Consider the following 19,928-nt stretch of genomic DNA (forward strand, 5'->3'; position numbering starts at 1 on the left):
CTGTAGGTCAACATAAAAAAAAAATGCACTGAAAACAACACAAAGACCAATGTTACATGAAAATGTTTATACATGTCTCAAAAAGCTGTACCATAATATAAACGTATATATAGAATTTTTCTTTGGAACAATAGAAAAGGTTAACACATACTTTCTATGTGATATAATTCTACAAAATCTACAATTACAAATAATCAGTTATCAGTAAAAAAAATCAAGTGTCATTTGGAAATTGTGCAAAAGCTGAATAATCAAGACTACGGAGTTACAAAAGTACTGAAAAAAGGCATAGTCTGATTTTAAAATAATACAGCAAATGTAAATATTCATAAATAAGAAACACATCACACATACAGTATATCCATGTCACTGTCTGAAAAACCTTTCCAACAGTGTGAAAAATAAGGTACTTTGTCATATTAGCTCCTACAAAGTTAAAATGCTGGAGACACGTGATTTTCACCAGATGATAAAACTGAATTCAGGTTTGTATTTTAACTGTACTGAATATCTAAGGATGTAAGCGCAAACCATAGACACACTCAAAGAAATAGTTTGACATTTTGTTATTCACTTAGAGTTAGATGAGAAGATCAATACTCTCATATCTGTACATTAAAGCTGCTCGAATCAATATTTTTATGTTAATTAATCAAATTACTACCAACTCATTGTTTTGGTTTTACGTCACACAGCGTTACAGTTTTGGTTCACTCTCATATCATCAAGCTTTAACAACCAACACCGAATTCACACCAGAGCCATGGCAAAGTGCGGCCAGTGGCGAACTGCCATGCAATGTTTATGAAAAGCTGCGGCGGGCGCTCCCAAGTTGAAGACCAAAATAAAGATGCATAATCACACATTTAAGTGAATTTCTTGATGTAACGGAGTTTCAGATAGGTGATGATGAGGAATATGAATGTCATAGCGGTCAGAGCCACATGATTCTCCCACAGTCCCCAGGTGGTGTACTCTATTCCCAGGTAGTCCAGATACTGCTCTCCTGTACATCTGAAATAACAATCCCAACTCATCATGTTTCACATTAAATCTCAACATTTAAGATGATTTTTTGGAGTTCATAAATATTTGTCAACTGGAAAGATGCTTTTGATTGTAAAAATGTCCACTTTAACATGAAGCCAGGTGGAGTAGCTAGACTGGAGATGCTATAATTTGTCAAAGAGGTGGAATAAACCAGTAATACACAACCAGAGCACAAACACAGCATGCGGGTCTACTCACGTCAGGCCGACTGTGCTCACACTGCAGTTTGACACTGCAGCCGACATGTTGGTGTTTCTGATCGCAGCCTCGTCACATAACTTCAAACCCACAAACTCATTGATCTTCAAGGCCTGAACATGGACGACATAATCAATAAATGCTGAGCAGATCAAAGTCAATAAAGTGGATTAGACTCTAGACTAAGACTACATGCTGACCTGTGGTCATCAAATTATTAATGCCCCGAAAAAATATCTTTTGCAGTACTTGTTTTTTTTCTCTTACTATGTTTATTATGCACCAAAACATCAAGGCAAATTTGTTTTATGTAAAAACCTTCTTGACAATAAACCTGATTCTGAAATATCAAATGTTGCTATAAATATTACTAGACTATAGTGTAGAGTACGCAAAGCCCGATATCTTATCAGGTGAAGACAAAACAATCTAAAGAAAGGTGCCCGCACTCCATCTTGACGATCTCCTACCCCCAAAATGATTTAGTAACGCTATGATATTACATCATCATCAGATAAACGTGACCAAGAAGAAAGAAGTGAACATATTAATTAAAGCCTAATAAATCAGTTGGGCCAATCCATAGACTGACATGAGCTAAGTTATAAGTTTATTTTCATTTTTTAGTGTTTAAGATATGCTCACTTTTATGAGCAGATCGAGTGCAAAGGCGTTTTCATAGTTTTGTTGCGTTCCACACATAATGCAACATAATGACATCATCACAAGCGTACAACGTGATGACGCTAAAGACAGAAGCTTTGGCTTTCTGCTGCAAAAAGGATGAATGCTTTAGCTGTTATGGTTTATATTTTACATTGATTTAAACAGGATCATGCTAACGACGATCTCCCGCAGCCATTACGAGGCAATACTCATACTAGAGATGGTCCAAGAAGGACCATATACTAATACAGTATATGGTCCTTCTTGGACACATGTGAGTATACCTGGTGAAGATGTGATATGTCAAAGCTGTATTAAATAAAAGCATTAACTCCTTTCTCTTGAACAATGAACATATAGTTCTTCCTGTGAAAACCTCCCTCTAATTGTGACTTACTGCGAGGCCGTAGCGAGGAATGCTGAAGTACTTGAGCCAGGCCAGCCAGTCCATGATGCTGGGTAGGTTCACCAGGAGACCTGAAAAAATCTAAAAACACAACACAAACGGAAACTTTTTTCACATCTGACATTTTGACATCACAGCAGGAAAAGCTCAGATTACTAAAAACGTTAATTGTGGCTGCACGGACACATCTAAATGAATCAGAGCCTCAATTAATGTTATTAATCTGGCTTGTGACTTTACCTGCTATCAGAAGCTATCAGTCGTATTAACCATACAACTAATTACAACCCACTCATGTGCATCTCTGTGTTTTTCTGTGTCTCTCACCATCATGAAGACAAAGGTGATGGTCATGAAGATGTTGGCAAGAGCCACGACGCTCTGGTCAGCCGAGATTGCCATGGTCATGGCTGTGGCTGTGTAGGCCACCAGAGTCACTGTCAGCGTGAAGACAAAAAAGGCTGCAGCTGTGGATTTGAGCCCTGAGTGGACGGACACAAACACAGTTATTAGAGACTGACATACTGAGCTATCTGCTTTTAAATTCAGTATTCAGTTAGTGCTCAAATACTGAAATCATAAAGAGTCCAGATTTTAGTATTTGATGAGGTTTTTATATCATTCTGTAGCTTCCCAGCGGTGTTCTTTATGTAGTCAAATCCGAACATTCAAATTTTTGGTTAAAGTATGTATGTTTTAGTGTCAAAATGCTATTTTCCTAAGCTCTTCTAAAAACTTTTCCCACGTGACCTGACGTAGGATTCTGCATGATGACGCTGCTAGATAGATCTGTCAGTCTTACCGATCATAAAGTAGACAATACAGCTGAGGATAACAGAGGTGATGGTGCGCAGAGTGATGTCAGACAGGATCTTAGAGAGGAAGTAGACCGACACTCTGTAGTAGCCACTGATGTACTCGTGCCTGTCAAAAGAAATCAAGAAGAAATCAAATCCTAGCTCTACCCACTCACTCCACATGTATTTTGAATTATCCACATAGATGTCGTAGTGATGTCTGTTTCCTGCACGACTTCCTGACAGATTACATACAAGAACAGTTTCCTCTCGATGATGAAGAGCTCAGCTGCAGACACGGTGCTGAAACACTGGTTGATAGTGATGAAGAAGAGGACGCCCATCCTGTTAGAAGAACAGCAAAACAAAACCTGATCATTGAGTTTCTATTAGGCTTTTATTACCACATTTCTATCTCATATTCAACATGAACTGTAGGTACTGGTTCCATGTGTCCATAGACACATAATATATAGTGTGTAATACAAAGCAAATAACGAAGGAAATGAAAGAAAAGGATTGAAGTTTTGTAAATAAGAACTGTCACTTTCTCATTTTACAGCTAAACAGTACACTACAAGATGTTTCTGAAAACATTTCAGGTGATAAATAGGCATTACAGTAACGGAATATTGATTCATATTTGCGCTGCCAAGTTTGATCGTTTGATCGGAGTTTGCGAGTGATTGACAGCTGCTCAGAGACGGCTTGCTCCAGCTCGACTCTGATTGGTTGTTTTCCTCCGGTCTGTGAAATCTTGCAGATGCCATAAGGAGCACCGGAGGACACAGAGGCACATGACTTTTTTCAGATTACTTGTCTCATGCACTACTGTCAGGATATAGTGACCGTTTAATAAAAATAACTTTTTAATCATATTTGCTCCATTTCTACCCACTGCAGCTTTAATATTATATTCCATTTCTGCCAATAGGTCCCCCTAAATCTTACACACTGGCCCTTTAAGCAGAGTGCATTCCACCTCTATTGAGTTCAACTCTAATGAAACATGCTGTGTAAATGAAATAGCTTTGCCTATTACGCTGACAAAGAGTTGACTCTAATGGGAGAGTTGGCTAAAGAACAATCAAACAGATTATGGTACAAGATGTGGTGTGGTCCATATGTACATAGAGGGACTTAAAAGGTGAATGACTCCGCTTTGGCCCGCTGAAAAGGAGGGAGGGGTGAATAACTGGAGACATTTAAGCCACGAACACTGTTGTCTGCCATACTTCCTATGCATTGACCATGAATGTAATGCCATTAGGTCTTTATATTCCACTGAACCATACACAGAAAGAAAGAAAGAAGGAGACCATTGATATTTCTGATGTGCTTCACTGAGCTTGTGAGTACCAGGTTGTGCCCAATAAAACATGGTAAGAGGATTAGCCATGCAGGAACTGCTCTACTTTTCACACTTCCTTATTAAAAGCAAGTGAATTAAAAAACTGAACAATTATTAGGAAACATGTTGCAATAATCAATAAGTCCGTACTATATAGCCACATAATATTCTCAATTAACATCAATAATCTAAATCTTATATCTGTGTGCACATTATAACAGATTATAATTAAAAGCAATAGCTTTTGTTTATTGTGCATCATAAACATGCTGTTGAAGCTACTAAGAAGTTGCAGTGAATAAATACAGTTTTAAATTAATACAATTTTCCTGGAAGAGGTAGGTTTATACCAATGGGAGACTTTAAGATTCATATTGGGAAAGTTTCTCTAATGTGTCTTTCATAAACCTTCAACAGTTTTGGTTGACCTGTTGCTTTTGCTACCTGACAGAGTGAATGTCTTCGGACGACAGTGGTTTTTATTGTTAATTTTTATATAATGTATTTTTTATTATTATGGAATTACTGAGTCCAAGTCCCCCCTTTCCAAAAACTAAAATAATGTCTCACAAATGTTTTAATGCCTCATAGAAGCCAAATTTAAGTGCATTGAGTCTTGAAAAACACAGAATCAGCCTGTAAAATATCCACTGTTTCATTGAAGGATGAATAACCCCCCTATTGATAAAAAACACAAATTACCAGAAAAAATACGGAGGACATGACCTCTCCTCAATGGAAGCTCTGGCCCTCTGTGTACAGTAAATATATTAGGATGACAAATGGAAACAGAGGATTTATGAGGACATGTGCAGTATTTCAGCAGGCCTCTCACCTGTTCTGGATACCACTCTGATCATCTTTGACCCCGAAGAAAATGACTCCTACGATGAGGGCGAGGAAAGTGTGGACTCCCAGCTGCACAGACAAAAACATGAGAGATTTTAATAGAAGCACTGACGACCATTTACAAAGTCCTGTTTGTAAAATTAGCATTTACATACATATACAGTATACCTGTATACACAGGGTCAAAACAATAACAATGGGCCTCGTGCAGCAACGTTCTCTTAGATTTCACTTATATTTTCTTTTAAGATAAGAGAAGTCAACTCCAGATGCACCGACCGTTCTTAATCATCCAAATCTGCTCTTACCCAGGTGTGCTGAATGATAATGAAAAAACGTAGGTGTGCTGAATATAATACTCTGGCACATGCCCAAGAATTGGAGAGATGCCCCAAAAAATGCATGTGCGCAATGAACTTCACCAGACTGACAGACAGAATCTGAACGCACGCAATATGATCCAAGCCTTTTTATAGCCTTAATTGGGATCAATGGACCAATAGTATTTCTTTAGCCCACAAATTAAATAATCCAATCATTATAATTACTCTAAAACATATAATAATCTAAACTTGATTGTATGATATTCATGTGTTTTTTTTATGTTCCTCAAATTTGAAACTTTCCTTGCATTGGACAAACAATTTGTGGACTATAAAAACAAGATGTTTTTTTCGTATCTGAATCCTAGAAATCAAGGGGTACTAACAAAATAAGAACAAATCGTGGATACAAACAAAAATAAGAGGAAACTTGTTCGTATGTCGCTTCCTGCATGAGGCCCATTGCTTGTAAGAAAAAATGTGTTTGACCAATGGCCTTTGACCTGTAGCCTTCATTAAGGTCACCATACAACACTACAAGAACAAGATGAGTATGAAACAAAAGAGGTTTTTTTTTCTTTGATACTCATCCTATGTTAATGATGTTGCAAGATGACCCTTATTAAGGACACAAGCCAAAATGCGCAACAATGAAGTTGTTGAAATTTCCCTCCTCCATGCACATTGAAAGTAGGTGAGGACGGAGGTGCCAGAAACCTCCACTTTACTTGTGTCTATACACATCCATAATTGAATGACAAAATGCAGGACAACTGCTTGGAGACCATGAGGGAATTGAGTTGATCAGATGTCCCTTTTTCTAATCTTTCTGAGCGATCAGTTCAGGAATCCAGTCCCACAGCTCTTCTAATTGTGAACTGTCATGGATTATATTTGAAGAATGAAAATAAAAAGTAAGCAGTGTCCTCTTTGACAGAAAAGCCAATATTTCTGGGGATCAGGGGTCAAGTGGACGCGCTGCTCCTCCTCCTCCACAACGGCCTATCCGAGAGAACAACCAGAACTGGCGGTGGGGGGAGGACGACGAAAAAGAGTGAGAAAAGTGAAAGCGACACGAGTTTTAATCCTAACAATTTACAGATTATGACGGGACTAAGCGGTTCCCAGGGTGAAGGGATAAGCTAATAAGGTTGAGCCTTTTTCACCTCATTGCCCCTCATGTGAACGCGGGGCATTGGAGTGATAGATCATGATGCCATCATGTGATGAGTCCCGGGCCGAGGGGCTTTGGCTAGATATGATATCAGTTCAGATCCTGGTCCAAAGAGACAAGAGTGGGGTCACAACAGTCACCAAAGCCGATTATGGCGCCCACGCCACCTAGAGCCCCTCTTGTAGGATTATTTTGACTTATTTGGGGCCAATTAGCTGTTAATAATTCTTGAAGTGAGGAGACTTCTGACGGCATTTTGCCGCCATGGTGTGACTAATGAGAGCATTAAGTCTCGAGCCCTCCAAAGTGCTGTCTGTTCATGATGATAACAGAACTGACCGTGATTATTCTTCTGCTCTTTTCACTTTTTGAAGCGTTTGAACAAAGTAAAAGTGATTATGTTTAAACCTTTAACCTGAAAACAGAAAACCGTGATGTTGATTTAGATATTTATCCGTCAGAACTGGAGACTTGGAACTTGGACCTGAGTCGCTCTAAAGTCACGAAAATGAGGACTGACTGACTTGAGACGTGATGGCAAAAAGCTGAGGAGACTTGACCTCAGATCAATAAATATTAAATAAAAAATAAATTGGTATGCCTTTTGGAGCATGAATTATTAAACTTGTAACAGGGATGCCATTGTTTCAACATTTGCAGATGTAGCTGCTGCCACCAGAACAAATTCAGAATTGAAACAAATTTGACTTTCAGTTTAAAATCAATTATCTGATACAAAAAGAGTAGTTAAAGGAATAGTTTGACATTTTGGGAAAGTCACTTATTTGCTTTTTGGCGAATTAAAGCCGTGACACGGTGGCTGCATTTTTTTCGTGTGATAAATTCACACGTCAATATATTTTTCATACTGTTGTTTTTGTCATGATTTCTTTCACACAGAATGCAAATATTACGCAGTGAAAAAGCGACCCAATATTTTTTTTTCAGAACGAGGTTGATTTTTTGGAGAAGACAGCTAATAAAGGCATCAACCAATCACATTGTGCTGAACAGGTTGAGTTGCAAGACTTTATTACTCCTTTCAACCTTGGCAAAGGCAGCGCAGGCCAGATCCACTCCTTCCATTCTTATATTTCACAATAAAAAACATAGACACCTTTTCATGTCGGGAAGATCAAAACCACTCTTACTTTTGAATGGTAAATATGAAGCTACAGCCAGCAGTTGGTTAGCTTTTCTTAGCATAAAGACTGAAAACAGGGGGAAACAGCTAAGTTGCATCTGTCAAAAGGTAAAAAAAAAAAATCTGCCTACAGAAATTGGGACAAACGTTGGAAAAACAGCAAGCTGGAACTAATCCACAACACTTCCACAAGTAGGAAAAGTGAAGAGAAATGTATTAAAGAGGTGCTCTGTTATTTATTAATGTTATTTGTATGTAATATGTCCAATCAACCATTCTTATTCAACAACAGATGGCTTTAAGTTAATGACTGTAATATTTTTTACCAGTGATGATGAGTCTTGTGTTTTAAGTGAGTAACAGATGTGTACCTGGGCCACAGATGTTTGTGGGTTCAACATGAGGTTCTGGAAGGTTCTCTTAAGAACCCAACGTAGCTGGTGGAAGAAGGAGCTGTTGTAGGTGATGGTGCGGGACGTTGAACATGAGATGCACTTCTTATCCTGGACGATGCGGTCCAGCTCAGCTCTGGTGTCGCTGGAGTAGCTGCTGTTCCTGTACTCCTCGACCAGGCGCTCCTCGATGCTCTGCCTGGAGCCGCCGAGCTCCTCAAAGTCCAAATCTGGCCATGCACGGGAGGAAAATACTGGAAATGCTCTTCTACAATAGACAGTTGTTAAAATATGTGTTTTGTAAAATTACACATTTAATTCTATTTGTTCTTGTGGTTATGGCGACAATTTTCCTCAAAATAGGATAGTTTTAAGCCTCTGGTACGGTAGTTTAACATTTCCCATCTGGCAACGCTGACATCATCTTGACAGTAGTATTCATGGAGGGATTTATAAATGGCATTACCTTCAGAGCCATGCCCTTTGGTCATGGTTGTGGCGGTGGAGTCTCCATTAATAACATCCAGAAAGAAGTCAGCTGGGTTGTTGTGGGGCTCACAGAGATAGCCTGGAACACAGATTACAATGATCCAATGATTAATATCAAACAATCATCCAGTCTTTTATCGAGACGGTGCTCTTTGTCATAGTCAGATTTTGTTTATTGTCATATAAGAATAAAGCTGCACAACCATCTACATTTGTTTCCAGGTGACATTAAAAACATCAGGAACAGTATAAAGATGTCAGACGGTATCTTGTTGTGATAATAAGTTTCCACATACTCACCAATGTTGGCGAAGTAGTCCAAAGCGTTTGGCGCTGGCCCGTGGTACACCATTTTACCACCGACCAGCAGAGTCAGAGTGTCAAACAGTCTGTAGATGGAGTATCGAGGTTGGTGGATGGACATGATTATGGTTCTTCCATGACTGGCCATTCTGAAAGAACACACAGTAAAAATATGTGAGGGATAATGTACAGCGAGCCGGTCATTGTTGTGAAATACACCCCGACAGGGCGATGCTGCTGGTCTCTCATAGCCCTGAAGGGGGTTTCTTTCACAACAATGACCAGCTAGCTGTACATTATCCCGCTTATTACACGGCTACTACTTTTGACACAAAAACGGTCCGACAGAGTCCGACCTCTGAACTGCACCCATAGCAACTGTCTGCTATACATAGCAACGGTCAGTTATAAAGAAATAACAGACCGCAGAACGCAGTGATTGACCAATCAGAATTGAGTATTCAACACGGCCATGTAATAAGTATTAATAATAAATAAAATAAAGATGCCTTGTGATGTGATAAAAAACAACTCTTGCACACTTGACTACTTTTTACTTCTTTGTTTCATTATATTCAATTAATAGTTAAAAAATAGTATAGTCTATGTGTCCATATTTGGTTTTAAATCTTTAAGCCTTTTTACTGTATCAATGAATTCATTATTATTTAATATTTATATTTATTTATCTTTCTTTATTATTATTATTATTATTATTAATATTTATTTTAAATCAAAATCTAATTTATTAATATTTTTGTATTATTATTTTATAATCTTTATTTATTTATTTGATTTTTCTATTATATTTTATTAATTTTATTTTTTCTCCTCTTGTTTTTAAAAATGTTGTTAATTTTACAGTTGCTATCTGTTATTACAAGTACATATCATTTTATTTGTTGTGGTTTAGGTTGTTGTGGTATTTCTTCTTAAGGAAACAATAAAAAGCATGATTAAAAAAAGAAAGAAAATATACAGTGAGAAATATCAAAATGAAGAACAATAAAATGCATCTTCCTCTAGTAAAAAGATATATCATAGATTGAACAAGCAAACAGTGTGACATACTTCAAGTGTAGATGTTTTTCAGCCTATTACGCTCGAAAGGTATATTCAAAAAATGCATTGAAACCAAGAATCCTTTTCTCTGGAAAAAGGCAAAGAACTGTTGCAATGAATGCTTTAGACTGGGACCAAATTCTGGTGATACTGTTATAAAGTGGCATATATACATGGCATGTAAAAGGGTTTTAGTGTTAGATTACATTTTATTGGATATTGTAGTTTTGGGGAACGGACATAGTTGGAGACTCTCTGAATATAATCCATGATAAAATCAGAGGAATGGCAGAGAAGCTTCTTTTTTACCTTTTCAGCAGCAGCAGGACGGAGTTAGCGGTGCTGGCATCCAGGCCTGTCGTCGGTTCATCCAGAAAGAGAACAGATGGATCAATAATCAGCTCCATGCCGATGTTTGTCCGCTTCCTCTCTCCTCCAGAGATTCCACGCGTCATCTGTGTGCCCACCTGAGGAAACCACCCACACAAGTCTGTCATGTCTCTCACCTGATGTCTTGAAGGATAGATAAGTAATTAGGACATATATGTTGTATGTGTATATACGTGTATATCTACCTTGGAGTCGGCCACCTTGGAGAGACCCAGTTCTTTAATGAGGTGGTTGACTCGAGCTTCCTTCTCACTCTGAGGCACAGAGCTGGGCAGCCGCAGCGCTGCAGAGAAGCGCAGATTCTCCCTCACAGTCAGGGTGCCCATGACCACATCTTCCTACAAGGGGAGACAAGCGCTTGAGGTCAAAGGTCAGAGACAGGGAAGATCATTTGTTTTGTAGTCTACATTTCCATAGACCTGTAAAGCCTTGGTTATATTGTCCGCAAAAATGGTCTCACGGACATGACATATGATTTACTTTATTAACATGTTAGAGTGTTTCCAGTGAGATATTTAAGAGTCCATATGGTGATTTTTTTGTCGTAAACATTACTGTTGCTGCTCTAGAAACAACATTTAGCCTAGTTATATTTAAAATATTCAATTCTAATCTGGTTTTGAATTTAAAGACAACCAGGCTGACATAAGTATAGCTAATATGCACACTTCGTTAATTTATCGCAAGTCGCATCGTCATCGCAATATTGAATCTTTGAGTTGGGGACAAAACAAGACATTTAAGGACGTCGTCTTGGGCTTTGGGAAACACTGATCGACATTTTGCACCATTTTCTGACATTTTATAGACCAAACAACTAATCGATTAATCAATAATAATCAACAGATTAATCGGCAAAGGAAATAATCGTTAGTTGCAGCCCTAATTTTGATTCACTCTTACAGCTCTCATCAGCGTAGTTTTCAAGCAGCTGTTTTCAGTGAAATCGCTCTGATAAACACACTGTACACTACCTGTTCAAACACCAAACACAGTTAGCGACAAGCTGGTGAACATAGTGGAGCATTTAGCAGATGAAGAGCCAGATATTCATCTCAGCAGTTGGTGGAGACCAAACCGGAGAGTGAATATCAGACTTACATTTATCAGATTGACACAAACAAGTGGCCCAAAAAAATATTTTCATGCAGATTTAAGAAATTAAAATAATTCAACTTCACCTGGACCACATAGCCAGAGAGGCACTTGAAGTTTGGAGGCTGTGGTGCTTTGTCAATGAGTACTTCTCCTGAGAGACCTGAAGGATCCTTTCTGGCAGCCAGAATATCCAAGAATCTTTCAACAAAAACAACCCAAAAATAATACTTAATAAATACACATACAACAAATGCAGGTGACTATGTTTACCGGAAGAACAGTGCGATACTCACGAAGATTTTCCACTTCCAGTAGGTCCGAGAATAGCGTTGAGGCCAGGTCTCATAATGCCACTGTAGGACAATAAACACACAACTCTCTGTAACCAATTCAACATTTATATAAGTAATTTAAAGGCAAAGATTTGGGCATACTTAAATGGTTTGTATTCATAATCTAAGATTTTCACTTCACTGTTTCAGTTTCATGATAAAAAATGTGAGGAATGAGGGGAAAAAAAGTGGATTAATGTGATGAAAAACTTCAATCATTTTCCTCATTGCACTTTTTCTAAATTCATTTTCCTCCCTCATCCCAGATAAATTAGTGTCAATGAAAGGATTTTGCAATTGTTACAGATATCAATCCATACTGTGGTGTAAAAAATTCAAAAGCAAATCCTCTGACTTCAGAGAGAACAGTTACACAAAAGCATTAGAGAGAGTCAGTGATATAAAACAGAATTAAAAGACTTGAATAAAAGCCTGGCAGTGGATCACGTGACGGTGTTTAATTCGTTTCCCTGGCAGACTGCTCTTTAGTGCATCAGAGAGATTATATGCAAGAAACCATGCTTAATATCATATAATTAACACCGAGGCGGGAAAAGACCCAAAAACTTGTGTGAAATGATTCTTTCTTCCCTGGGAAATGTCAGCTGTATTTAATACCATCAGAAAGAAACCAATCTAAGAGTCTATTCACTATTGTTTTACTTTGGATGAGGATATAATGAATGAGCCATATTAAATTACAATGAAGAGCCACGGCTCTTTTACTGTAACACAGTCTCCCAAATTAAGAATGACTGCAATACATTTATTTTATGTCAAGCCAAAAATGGTCAATTCAGCTTTGCGTTTCTGAAAGTCAATGATATTTTTTGTCTCGTTTGCTAAGAAAATGCTCATAATTAATCTGAAGCAGTGTTCGAATAGTTAGAATAAATAAGCAAAGATCTGTAAAACCATATCATTAACAACTTAATAGATTTTCTACTGAACTCTGTGAGCAAACGATTAGAGAAAACAACAACTGACCAATGTGCCACAGTTCAAAAACCTATGGATCTCTATGTATATTGATTGATTCCTTTATTTTAGTGTCATGCTTTAGATGAAGCCCAACCAATATGGGCTGATACGACACTTTTCCTTTTCAAATTTCATAAACAATAATTGAACATACAGCCTAAAGAAACCAAAAGCACAAAGTATCCAACATAACATACGTAGTACATATGTGTCAAAGGGGCCAGACGGATATAAACAAAACAAAGCAACATTTTTGTCTTGTTTTTCGTGTAACAGTTGCAGCATTTTAGTGTTTGAGCGATAAGAAAAGGAAAAGACGAGTACATAAAGAGACAGATACAACTGACAAAGACACAAAACAAAAACAGATAAAGAGGGTATAAGATTTTTACAACTGACTTGAGGTCGACCAGTATCTCCCTGGGACTGGTTTTCCTTTTGCAGAAGAAGCCACTCTTCAGCTGAACTTTGTACTGGATGTTATGGAAGCTCACGGTGGAGCCACACGGCTGCTTGTCCTGGTCCATGGCTGTGACGACCTTTGACCCGGCCGTCCCGTTGGTGCTGATTTCTTCTATCATTGCGATGTTGATGTGACAGGCTCTCTCCATCATCCTGTGTGGCAAACGACCCTGTCAAATGACAGTGATCTGATAGAAATCCATCTTTTATTGATTTGTTTCCTACTGACGTGATGCAAAACAATATAGACATACTGATGTGAAGAATGTATCTCAGGGTTTCACGCACGGCAAATGTCATATACAGTAAGTATGGCTGCTGTTTATGTGATGCGTTAGGATCTGGGTGGCTTACAGTAACACCTCAGCTAGAATAAAAACCCTGTATAGAAAACATAATGCAACAACAACACTGTCAGTTTCCATGAATTATTACCAATGTTTCGGCACCAAACTAGTTTTTCCAGTTTTATTCATAAGGATATTAAACTATCGTGAGATTGTAAAATGTGCACATGTTCATACACATCTCCTTAAAGGGAGCAGCTTAAAAATACATGTATCTACCTTTAGTAACACTTTAAAGGGAAATACACTTATTCTACTCAAGGCATAAATCAAGCAGTGTTCATTATTGTAATATTAATAATTTCAAACAAATGTATCTCGAAATTAATAAGACAGATCGAAGCAATGGTGTTGAGTCACAAACGCATGTCTGCACAATATTCCTTTCATTTAATTGTTTTAAGGATGCTGTGAGGAGAAATCCAGATGGAATAGCCTGTAACTAATCATATTTAAATAATATTTAACAACCTTATAAAAATGGTTAAAAAAAATGTGATAGGGTAGCTCATCCCAGATTTCAGAATCAAGGAGGACAAAATGTTAGCATTTCATTTATTGGCTCACATCACAATAGATAAACGCTTAAAAAAACGTTCTGAAGAAGGCTCCGTGCCGAAACGCTCAAGCATTTGTCTATTGTGATGTGAGACAATTGAACAAATGAAATGCTAGTATTTTGTCCTCGATTATAAAATTTGGGATGTGCTACCCTATCACCCTTTTTTACGCTTATTGGATTTTGGGTCTAGCACTCTACCGTGAATCCCATTGTTGAAGCACAACGTCCTGCACCAAAACATATCAAAATGCTGTCCTTAATATCAGAAAAAGACCGCCTGGCATCTTTAAATGTTATATCCTCAGAGGAGATGTCATATTTGTGCCAAAGGAATTCAACAGGTCCCATTTATTTAATGTACTTAAGACTTTGAAGGACAGATAAGTAAAGAGAAAGCTGCCCGTCAGCACCAGACAGACATATACTGATATTTATTAGAAACAGAGAGATTAGAAAAAAGGTAAAAAGTAGCCAAACGAAACTATATTAACCAGAAATTAAATATAGTACAGTACGTCTGTGTCCCCGGTAAAAAAAAATACAAAAAAATTAGATTTTCTGTGAGAAACTTTTAAAAGTATCATCAGTGATGAATGACAGATAAATGAGTTATCATTCAACGATGGAGAATATGTAATATTCAGAAGACATGGCTCCAATTCCTCTGGACAATGCTTTGGTTTTGTATTTGTATTCTCCTTATTATTAGGGGACCATGGTATAGTGATACATTTTAAAATGTAGTGCCGCTGTGCCAGTATGTTACATTTTTTGATTCGATTTTGAGGACTTATACAACCATGTTTTGTGTTTGTTGTTGGAAGAAAATTACCGCCGATGTCGTATTTGAAAAACAAAACTGTAATGTATCACATACAGAATGTACCCCGTCATGGTTACCGTCTTTGCTTCAAGCACAGGTTGTATTTGTTACATTGAAAAGGAGCTTTAGGAACTTCAAAAGAAATATGTCTAGAAATTATCAAGTAGTATACTGCAACTGTAAGCTTACTGGTTAGCAATTCATTTTTTCTGTCCAAACCAGGCAAAAACTAATCATATCCATAAAAAACACACACAGGTTACAGACTTCAGGATTTGAAAATCCTGGCTACAGCTCTGATTCTCATACTACTTGATTTTAATATACATCGTTGTGGATTTAAAGTACTAAAAAAGCTTTAAACTACGGCTGTGACTAACGATTACTTTCATAATCATTTAATCTGCCAATTTTTTTCTAGATTAATCGTTTTAGTGAAAAATGTCCATCCCACTTTCTCAAAGTCCAAGGCGATATCTTTAAAGGTCTTTTTTTAAGTCCAAATCACAAAGATATTCACTTTAATACTATATAAAATATATGTGTATTGCAGATTGTGTTTTGAGAGTTATATTTTTTATGAATGTGTACTGCTGAGACGTCTCTTTTGTATATTATATGTTTGTATGTTTTATGGCATGTCTAATTGTGAAACCTAAGGCAAATTTTTTTGTAATTCGTAAAAACAGATATTCTCCATAATTAATTGCCATTTGCATTAAAAAAATATTTTAATTTAATTTTTTTAGTAACTTGTTCCTCTTGCTCCTTCCTCAATTTGACAACCAAGTCTTCCAGAATTGAAATTTCAAACAAAAATGTCCCATGTTGCAGAAATCCTCTGAAAATGCTCACCACCATGATGTTGTGGCAAAGTAATGAAAAGTTCAGTTTAGTTGCAGTGACTTACCGGGCTGAGAGACTGTGAGAGAGCTGCTGGTACGGAGATCCTGCTGCAGCCTTCAGGAGCGCAGAGAGAGACTGGGCAGGCTGACTAACATCAGCTCATGACACCAGGGACAGGTGCCTCACCATCCAGCCACACACTCAGCTGGGATCCCACCAAGCGGCACAGCAGGTTAACCCTTTATTCACCTGTAGCAAAGATAGTGGTGACTGCCACTCCACATTATTACAGAGAAGTCTGATTTCTGCTTCAGGACAGACCAGCAGAAACTGAAGGAAGAATAATAAGAATACTAAAAACTGCTCATATTACGACCCCTTCCCACTTTTTTTACCATCTACATTCCTGACAAGCAAATAAGACACAAACACAGAGACATTCCCAAACTAGGATCTCCCCTAAAATTAGAAGTAATATTTGAGTTGCTTCACAATCTTCCCGGTGCTCAACTCCCACATGGTGCATTAATCTAGGATATTGATATAACATTTAATTAGTAGCCTAAACATCAAAGAATGGAAATTGGTAAACATCACTAAAGGACATCAGTCACTGATTCTACCTCGTCACACATGGTCCACTTTAATTCATAAATGGTTCATTGTCGCATTCTCTGTACTCATTTATTCATCCTTTATTTATTTATTTTTCTGTTTGGTAGTTTAGTTGTGTAGTTATTAGTTCAATAAACATTTTATTTCTAAAGAACTTGATATTGTGATTTGTGTGTATGAAACATCAAAGTCACTGTGCACCATGGCCAAGAACACCGAACCCTGAGATTACCAGGCGCAATTGATTAATTAAAAGTTTTCCCTCTTTTTCCAAAATTGGGTGGCATCTTAAATTGAATTTAATGTTAAATTTTGTTACTTAAAATAAACTATTTTGAGGGATTTGAAGGTTTTTGACTTGAAACGATGCCATTTTACATCATTTTGGACATGACAATTTATTATTATTACTATAAATAACGCACAAAACATTTAAAGACTAAATTGCTATAGTTAAGTAATTATTTTTTATTATAAACACATATGACAGCCTTCATCTGAACATTTAATTCTTCTGGAAATGTTTGCCCTGTAAAATCATATTCTGTAAATCAAAAGAGCAGATTCAGAAAACTTTTAAATAATGTTTCATTAATTATATTGTGTTTATAAGACAACAGTCTATGTTGTTACCAAACTGATGGCGGGTGAAACGTTATAAAAGGACCATAAAACTAAGACAGAAATTTTGTCTTCTATTGGTGATGTTCAACTTGGTGCTACGAGTAGCTTTCGGCCACACTCAAAATTCAAGGATCATTTATTGTCATTCAATAAACTGAAATTCACAACTCGGTGTAATCAGTCCCTTTGTTGAATCCTTTACAAATCAAAATGAGTTCCAATGTGTGTTGCAGCAAAATAATGAAGGTTTAGTCCTACCATAATGAATCAGTGTCCTTGTCCTGGGAGTGAAGGTTGGTCTTGCACAGGGGTCGGCCACATGCAGCTCTTCAGCTCCTCTCCAGTGGCTCCCTGTGGATTTTTAAAAAAAATTGTGGAAATGAATAACAGTTTTTTTGTTTACATTTTCAATTTTATTTATCATTGTTGTAGGTCTATGGTACGACGGTACGACGGAGTATTAGGGCCACATTGAGGAAAAATAAATAAATCTGAGATTTCGAGAATAAAGTCATAATATTATGAAGTAGTAATTTTACATGTTATTTTCTTTTTTCCTTGTAAATTTATGACTTTTTTTTATTATATTACGACTTTTTTCTCCTAAAGTTATGACTTTATTCTTGTAATATTAAGACTTTTTTTCTCGTTATATGACTTTATTCTCGTAACATTACGACTTTTTTCTTGTAATATTACGACTTTTTTCCCTCAATGTGGCCCTAATACTCCGTAGTACATTTGCTCTTTGGCCCTCACTGCATTAGACTTCTATACTATACACTTAGACTATAAACTGTGTTACCTTCATCACAATGCTCAAATGTTTTGCAGCTCCAGACAGATTTTGTATTTATTTTTTTTGCCTAAAACGGCTCTTTTGATAGTAAAGGTTGCTGACCCCTGGTCTTGCAGAAGCAGATGCCATTCGTGATTTCTCCTGTGGGGTGGTTCGCCATCTTTTTTTCTCCCGCTTCGGTGTGGAACTGCAAACACCAAACAATCCTCTCAATAAAACCTGACCCGTTGAACAACAGTGCAATATATGTATAAATATCTTATTCTTAGCTACATATTTTGTAACAAAATGAAGTTCTTGAGGAGGACTAGCCCCTACATGCAGGTTAATGGTCACTTTAAACTGAAACGCACCTAAAAATGGCGGCGGCGTTCACCTCAATATACTAACGAGGCTAAACTTGACCTTGTCTGTAGCATGTAGCTTCTCAATCCGCTTGTAGATAAAAAACACAAAATACACAACATAAAACTTATTCACGCTGTCTTGGCTTAACTACTTGCAATTTCGGCTCCACTTTCAGCTTGAAAAACAAGGCAATAACGCTAGCATGCTACGTTAGTTAATTGACATTACTCACCATATTCTTGTTCAAAACTCAACCAACAACAGAGTCCAGCAATGTGGACAAAAGGTGAACACAAATCCTCCAAAATGTAAAAAAAAAATCAAATGTACTCTCAAAATTTGCTTCTTTACTCGTTTTCATTCTCTCTCCTAACACATCGTGAGAGCTCACAATTTGGGAGTTACCTTCTAGACACGACCTACCGTTAATGTTATTTTAATTTGCTTACATGATGTTTATTATTTGTTTAACTGTTTATTTGTTTAAGGTCGTATTAAACTAGGTTACATTTTACCAAACTTCTGTCAGAGATTAAAGTAGTCAGTCCTGTTTCTGTACTGACGTAGACTGCTAAGCTACTTGTCCTTTGATAACAAAAAGTGTATGTTGCTGTTATTGATTACATTGTGCTTTACATAAACTAAATATAAAACAATAAGAAACAGCAGTCAACTCAGTTATTATCTGGATTGTTTTAAAATCAATCTTGTTAAACCTGAAGTAGGCGAGATTGGATTTTAAAAAAGTTATTTTTATAAAAACGGTCGATATATCGTGACAGTAGTACACGAAACAGGTAACCTGAAAAAAATCATGTGCCACTGTGTCCTCCGGTGTCCTCCAGTGTCCTCCGTTGTCCTCCGGTGTCCTCCAGTACTCCTAACGGCATCTGTAAGACTTCACAGACCGGAGGAAAACAAGCAGTAAAAATTGATCTGAGGTCTGCTGTCCATCTGCTGTCAATGAGAGCCGGCTGTCAATCACTCACGAACTCCGACCAAACGGTCAAACTAGGCAGCACTGATCAAATATGAATCAATATTATGTTACGTTAATGCCTGTTTCTCGCCTCAAATGTTTTCAGAATCATCTTGTAGTGTACTGGTTTAGCTGTAAAATGAGAAAGTTTGTGATGCAGAAGTCTAGTTTTTTCTTAGAACACTTGAATTACAATATGCCGAAAGGTTATTATGGAATTATGGAACTGCCACTTAATTCTGCATCTTTTATTGTGACTTTTTTTTTTCTATCGGGCTAGCAATAATATGTCAGGTCACCTGTTGACATTTATTTAGTTGATACAATTTTTTTTTTAATAAAATAAGCACACTGCAGATCTACTTAAGCAAACAGAGACAATGCAGATAACAGTTTTAAATAAATGTTCATTTGAATTCAGCAATTTTGTGTCTCATTTGTTATTTTATTTAATCGTAATTTTATCAGATAACAACATATCGGCCTCCCTGCTCGCTAAACATCCACATCAGCCATTG

General features: G+C 37.1%; 1 protein-coding gene across 3 annotated transcripts; it reads right to left on the reverse strand.

Annotated features, from left to right (window-relative positions):
* Positions 1–866: 866 nt before the first annotated feature.
* On the reverse strand, positions 867–16,305 carry abcg2d (ATP binding cassette subfamily G member 2 (JR blood group)). 3 transcript variants are annotated; one of them, XM_074629321.1, is made up of 15 exons: positions 16,106–16,305; positions 11,986–12,045; positions 11,776–11,890; positions 10,780–10,932; positions 10,514–10,671; positions 9,140–9,291; positions 8,817–8,918; positions 8,330–8,580; positions 5,304–5,386; positions 3,373–3,462; positions 3,123–3,244; positions 2,648–2,802; positions 2,312–2,401; positions 1,249–1,361; positions 867–1,014 (listed from the first exon to the last, which is right to left on the reverse strand). In XM_074629321.1, exons 2-15 carry the CDS (start codon positions 12,036–12,038, stop codon positions 867–869), a joined length of 1,785 nt encoding a protein of 594 aa, XP_074485422.1. In that variant the 5' UTR covers positions 12,039–12,045; positions 16,106–16,305. The 3 variants fall into 3 exon arrangements, with proteins under 3 accessions (XP_074485422.1, XP_074485421.1, XP_074485423.1); XM_074629320.1 differs by lacking the exon at positions 16,106–16,305 and adding an exon at positions 13,405–13,619; XM_074629322.1 differs by lacking the exon at positions 16,106–16,305 and adding an exon at positions 13,012–13,044.
* Between the last annotated feature and the right edge of the window lie 3,623 nt (positions 16,306–19,928).

This window comes from Sebastes fasciatus, chromosome 3, assembly GCF_043250625.1.
Source record: "Sebastes fasciatus isolate fSebFas1 chromosome 3, fSebFas1.pri, whole genome shotgun sequence".
NCBI lineage: Eukaryota > Metazoa > Chordata > Actinopteri > Perciformes > Sebastidae > Sebastes > Sebastes fasciatus.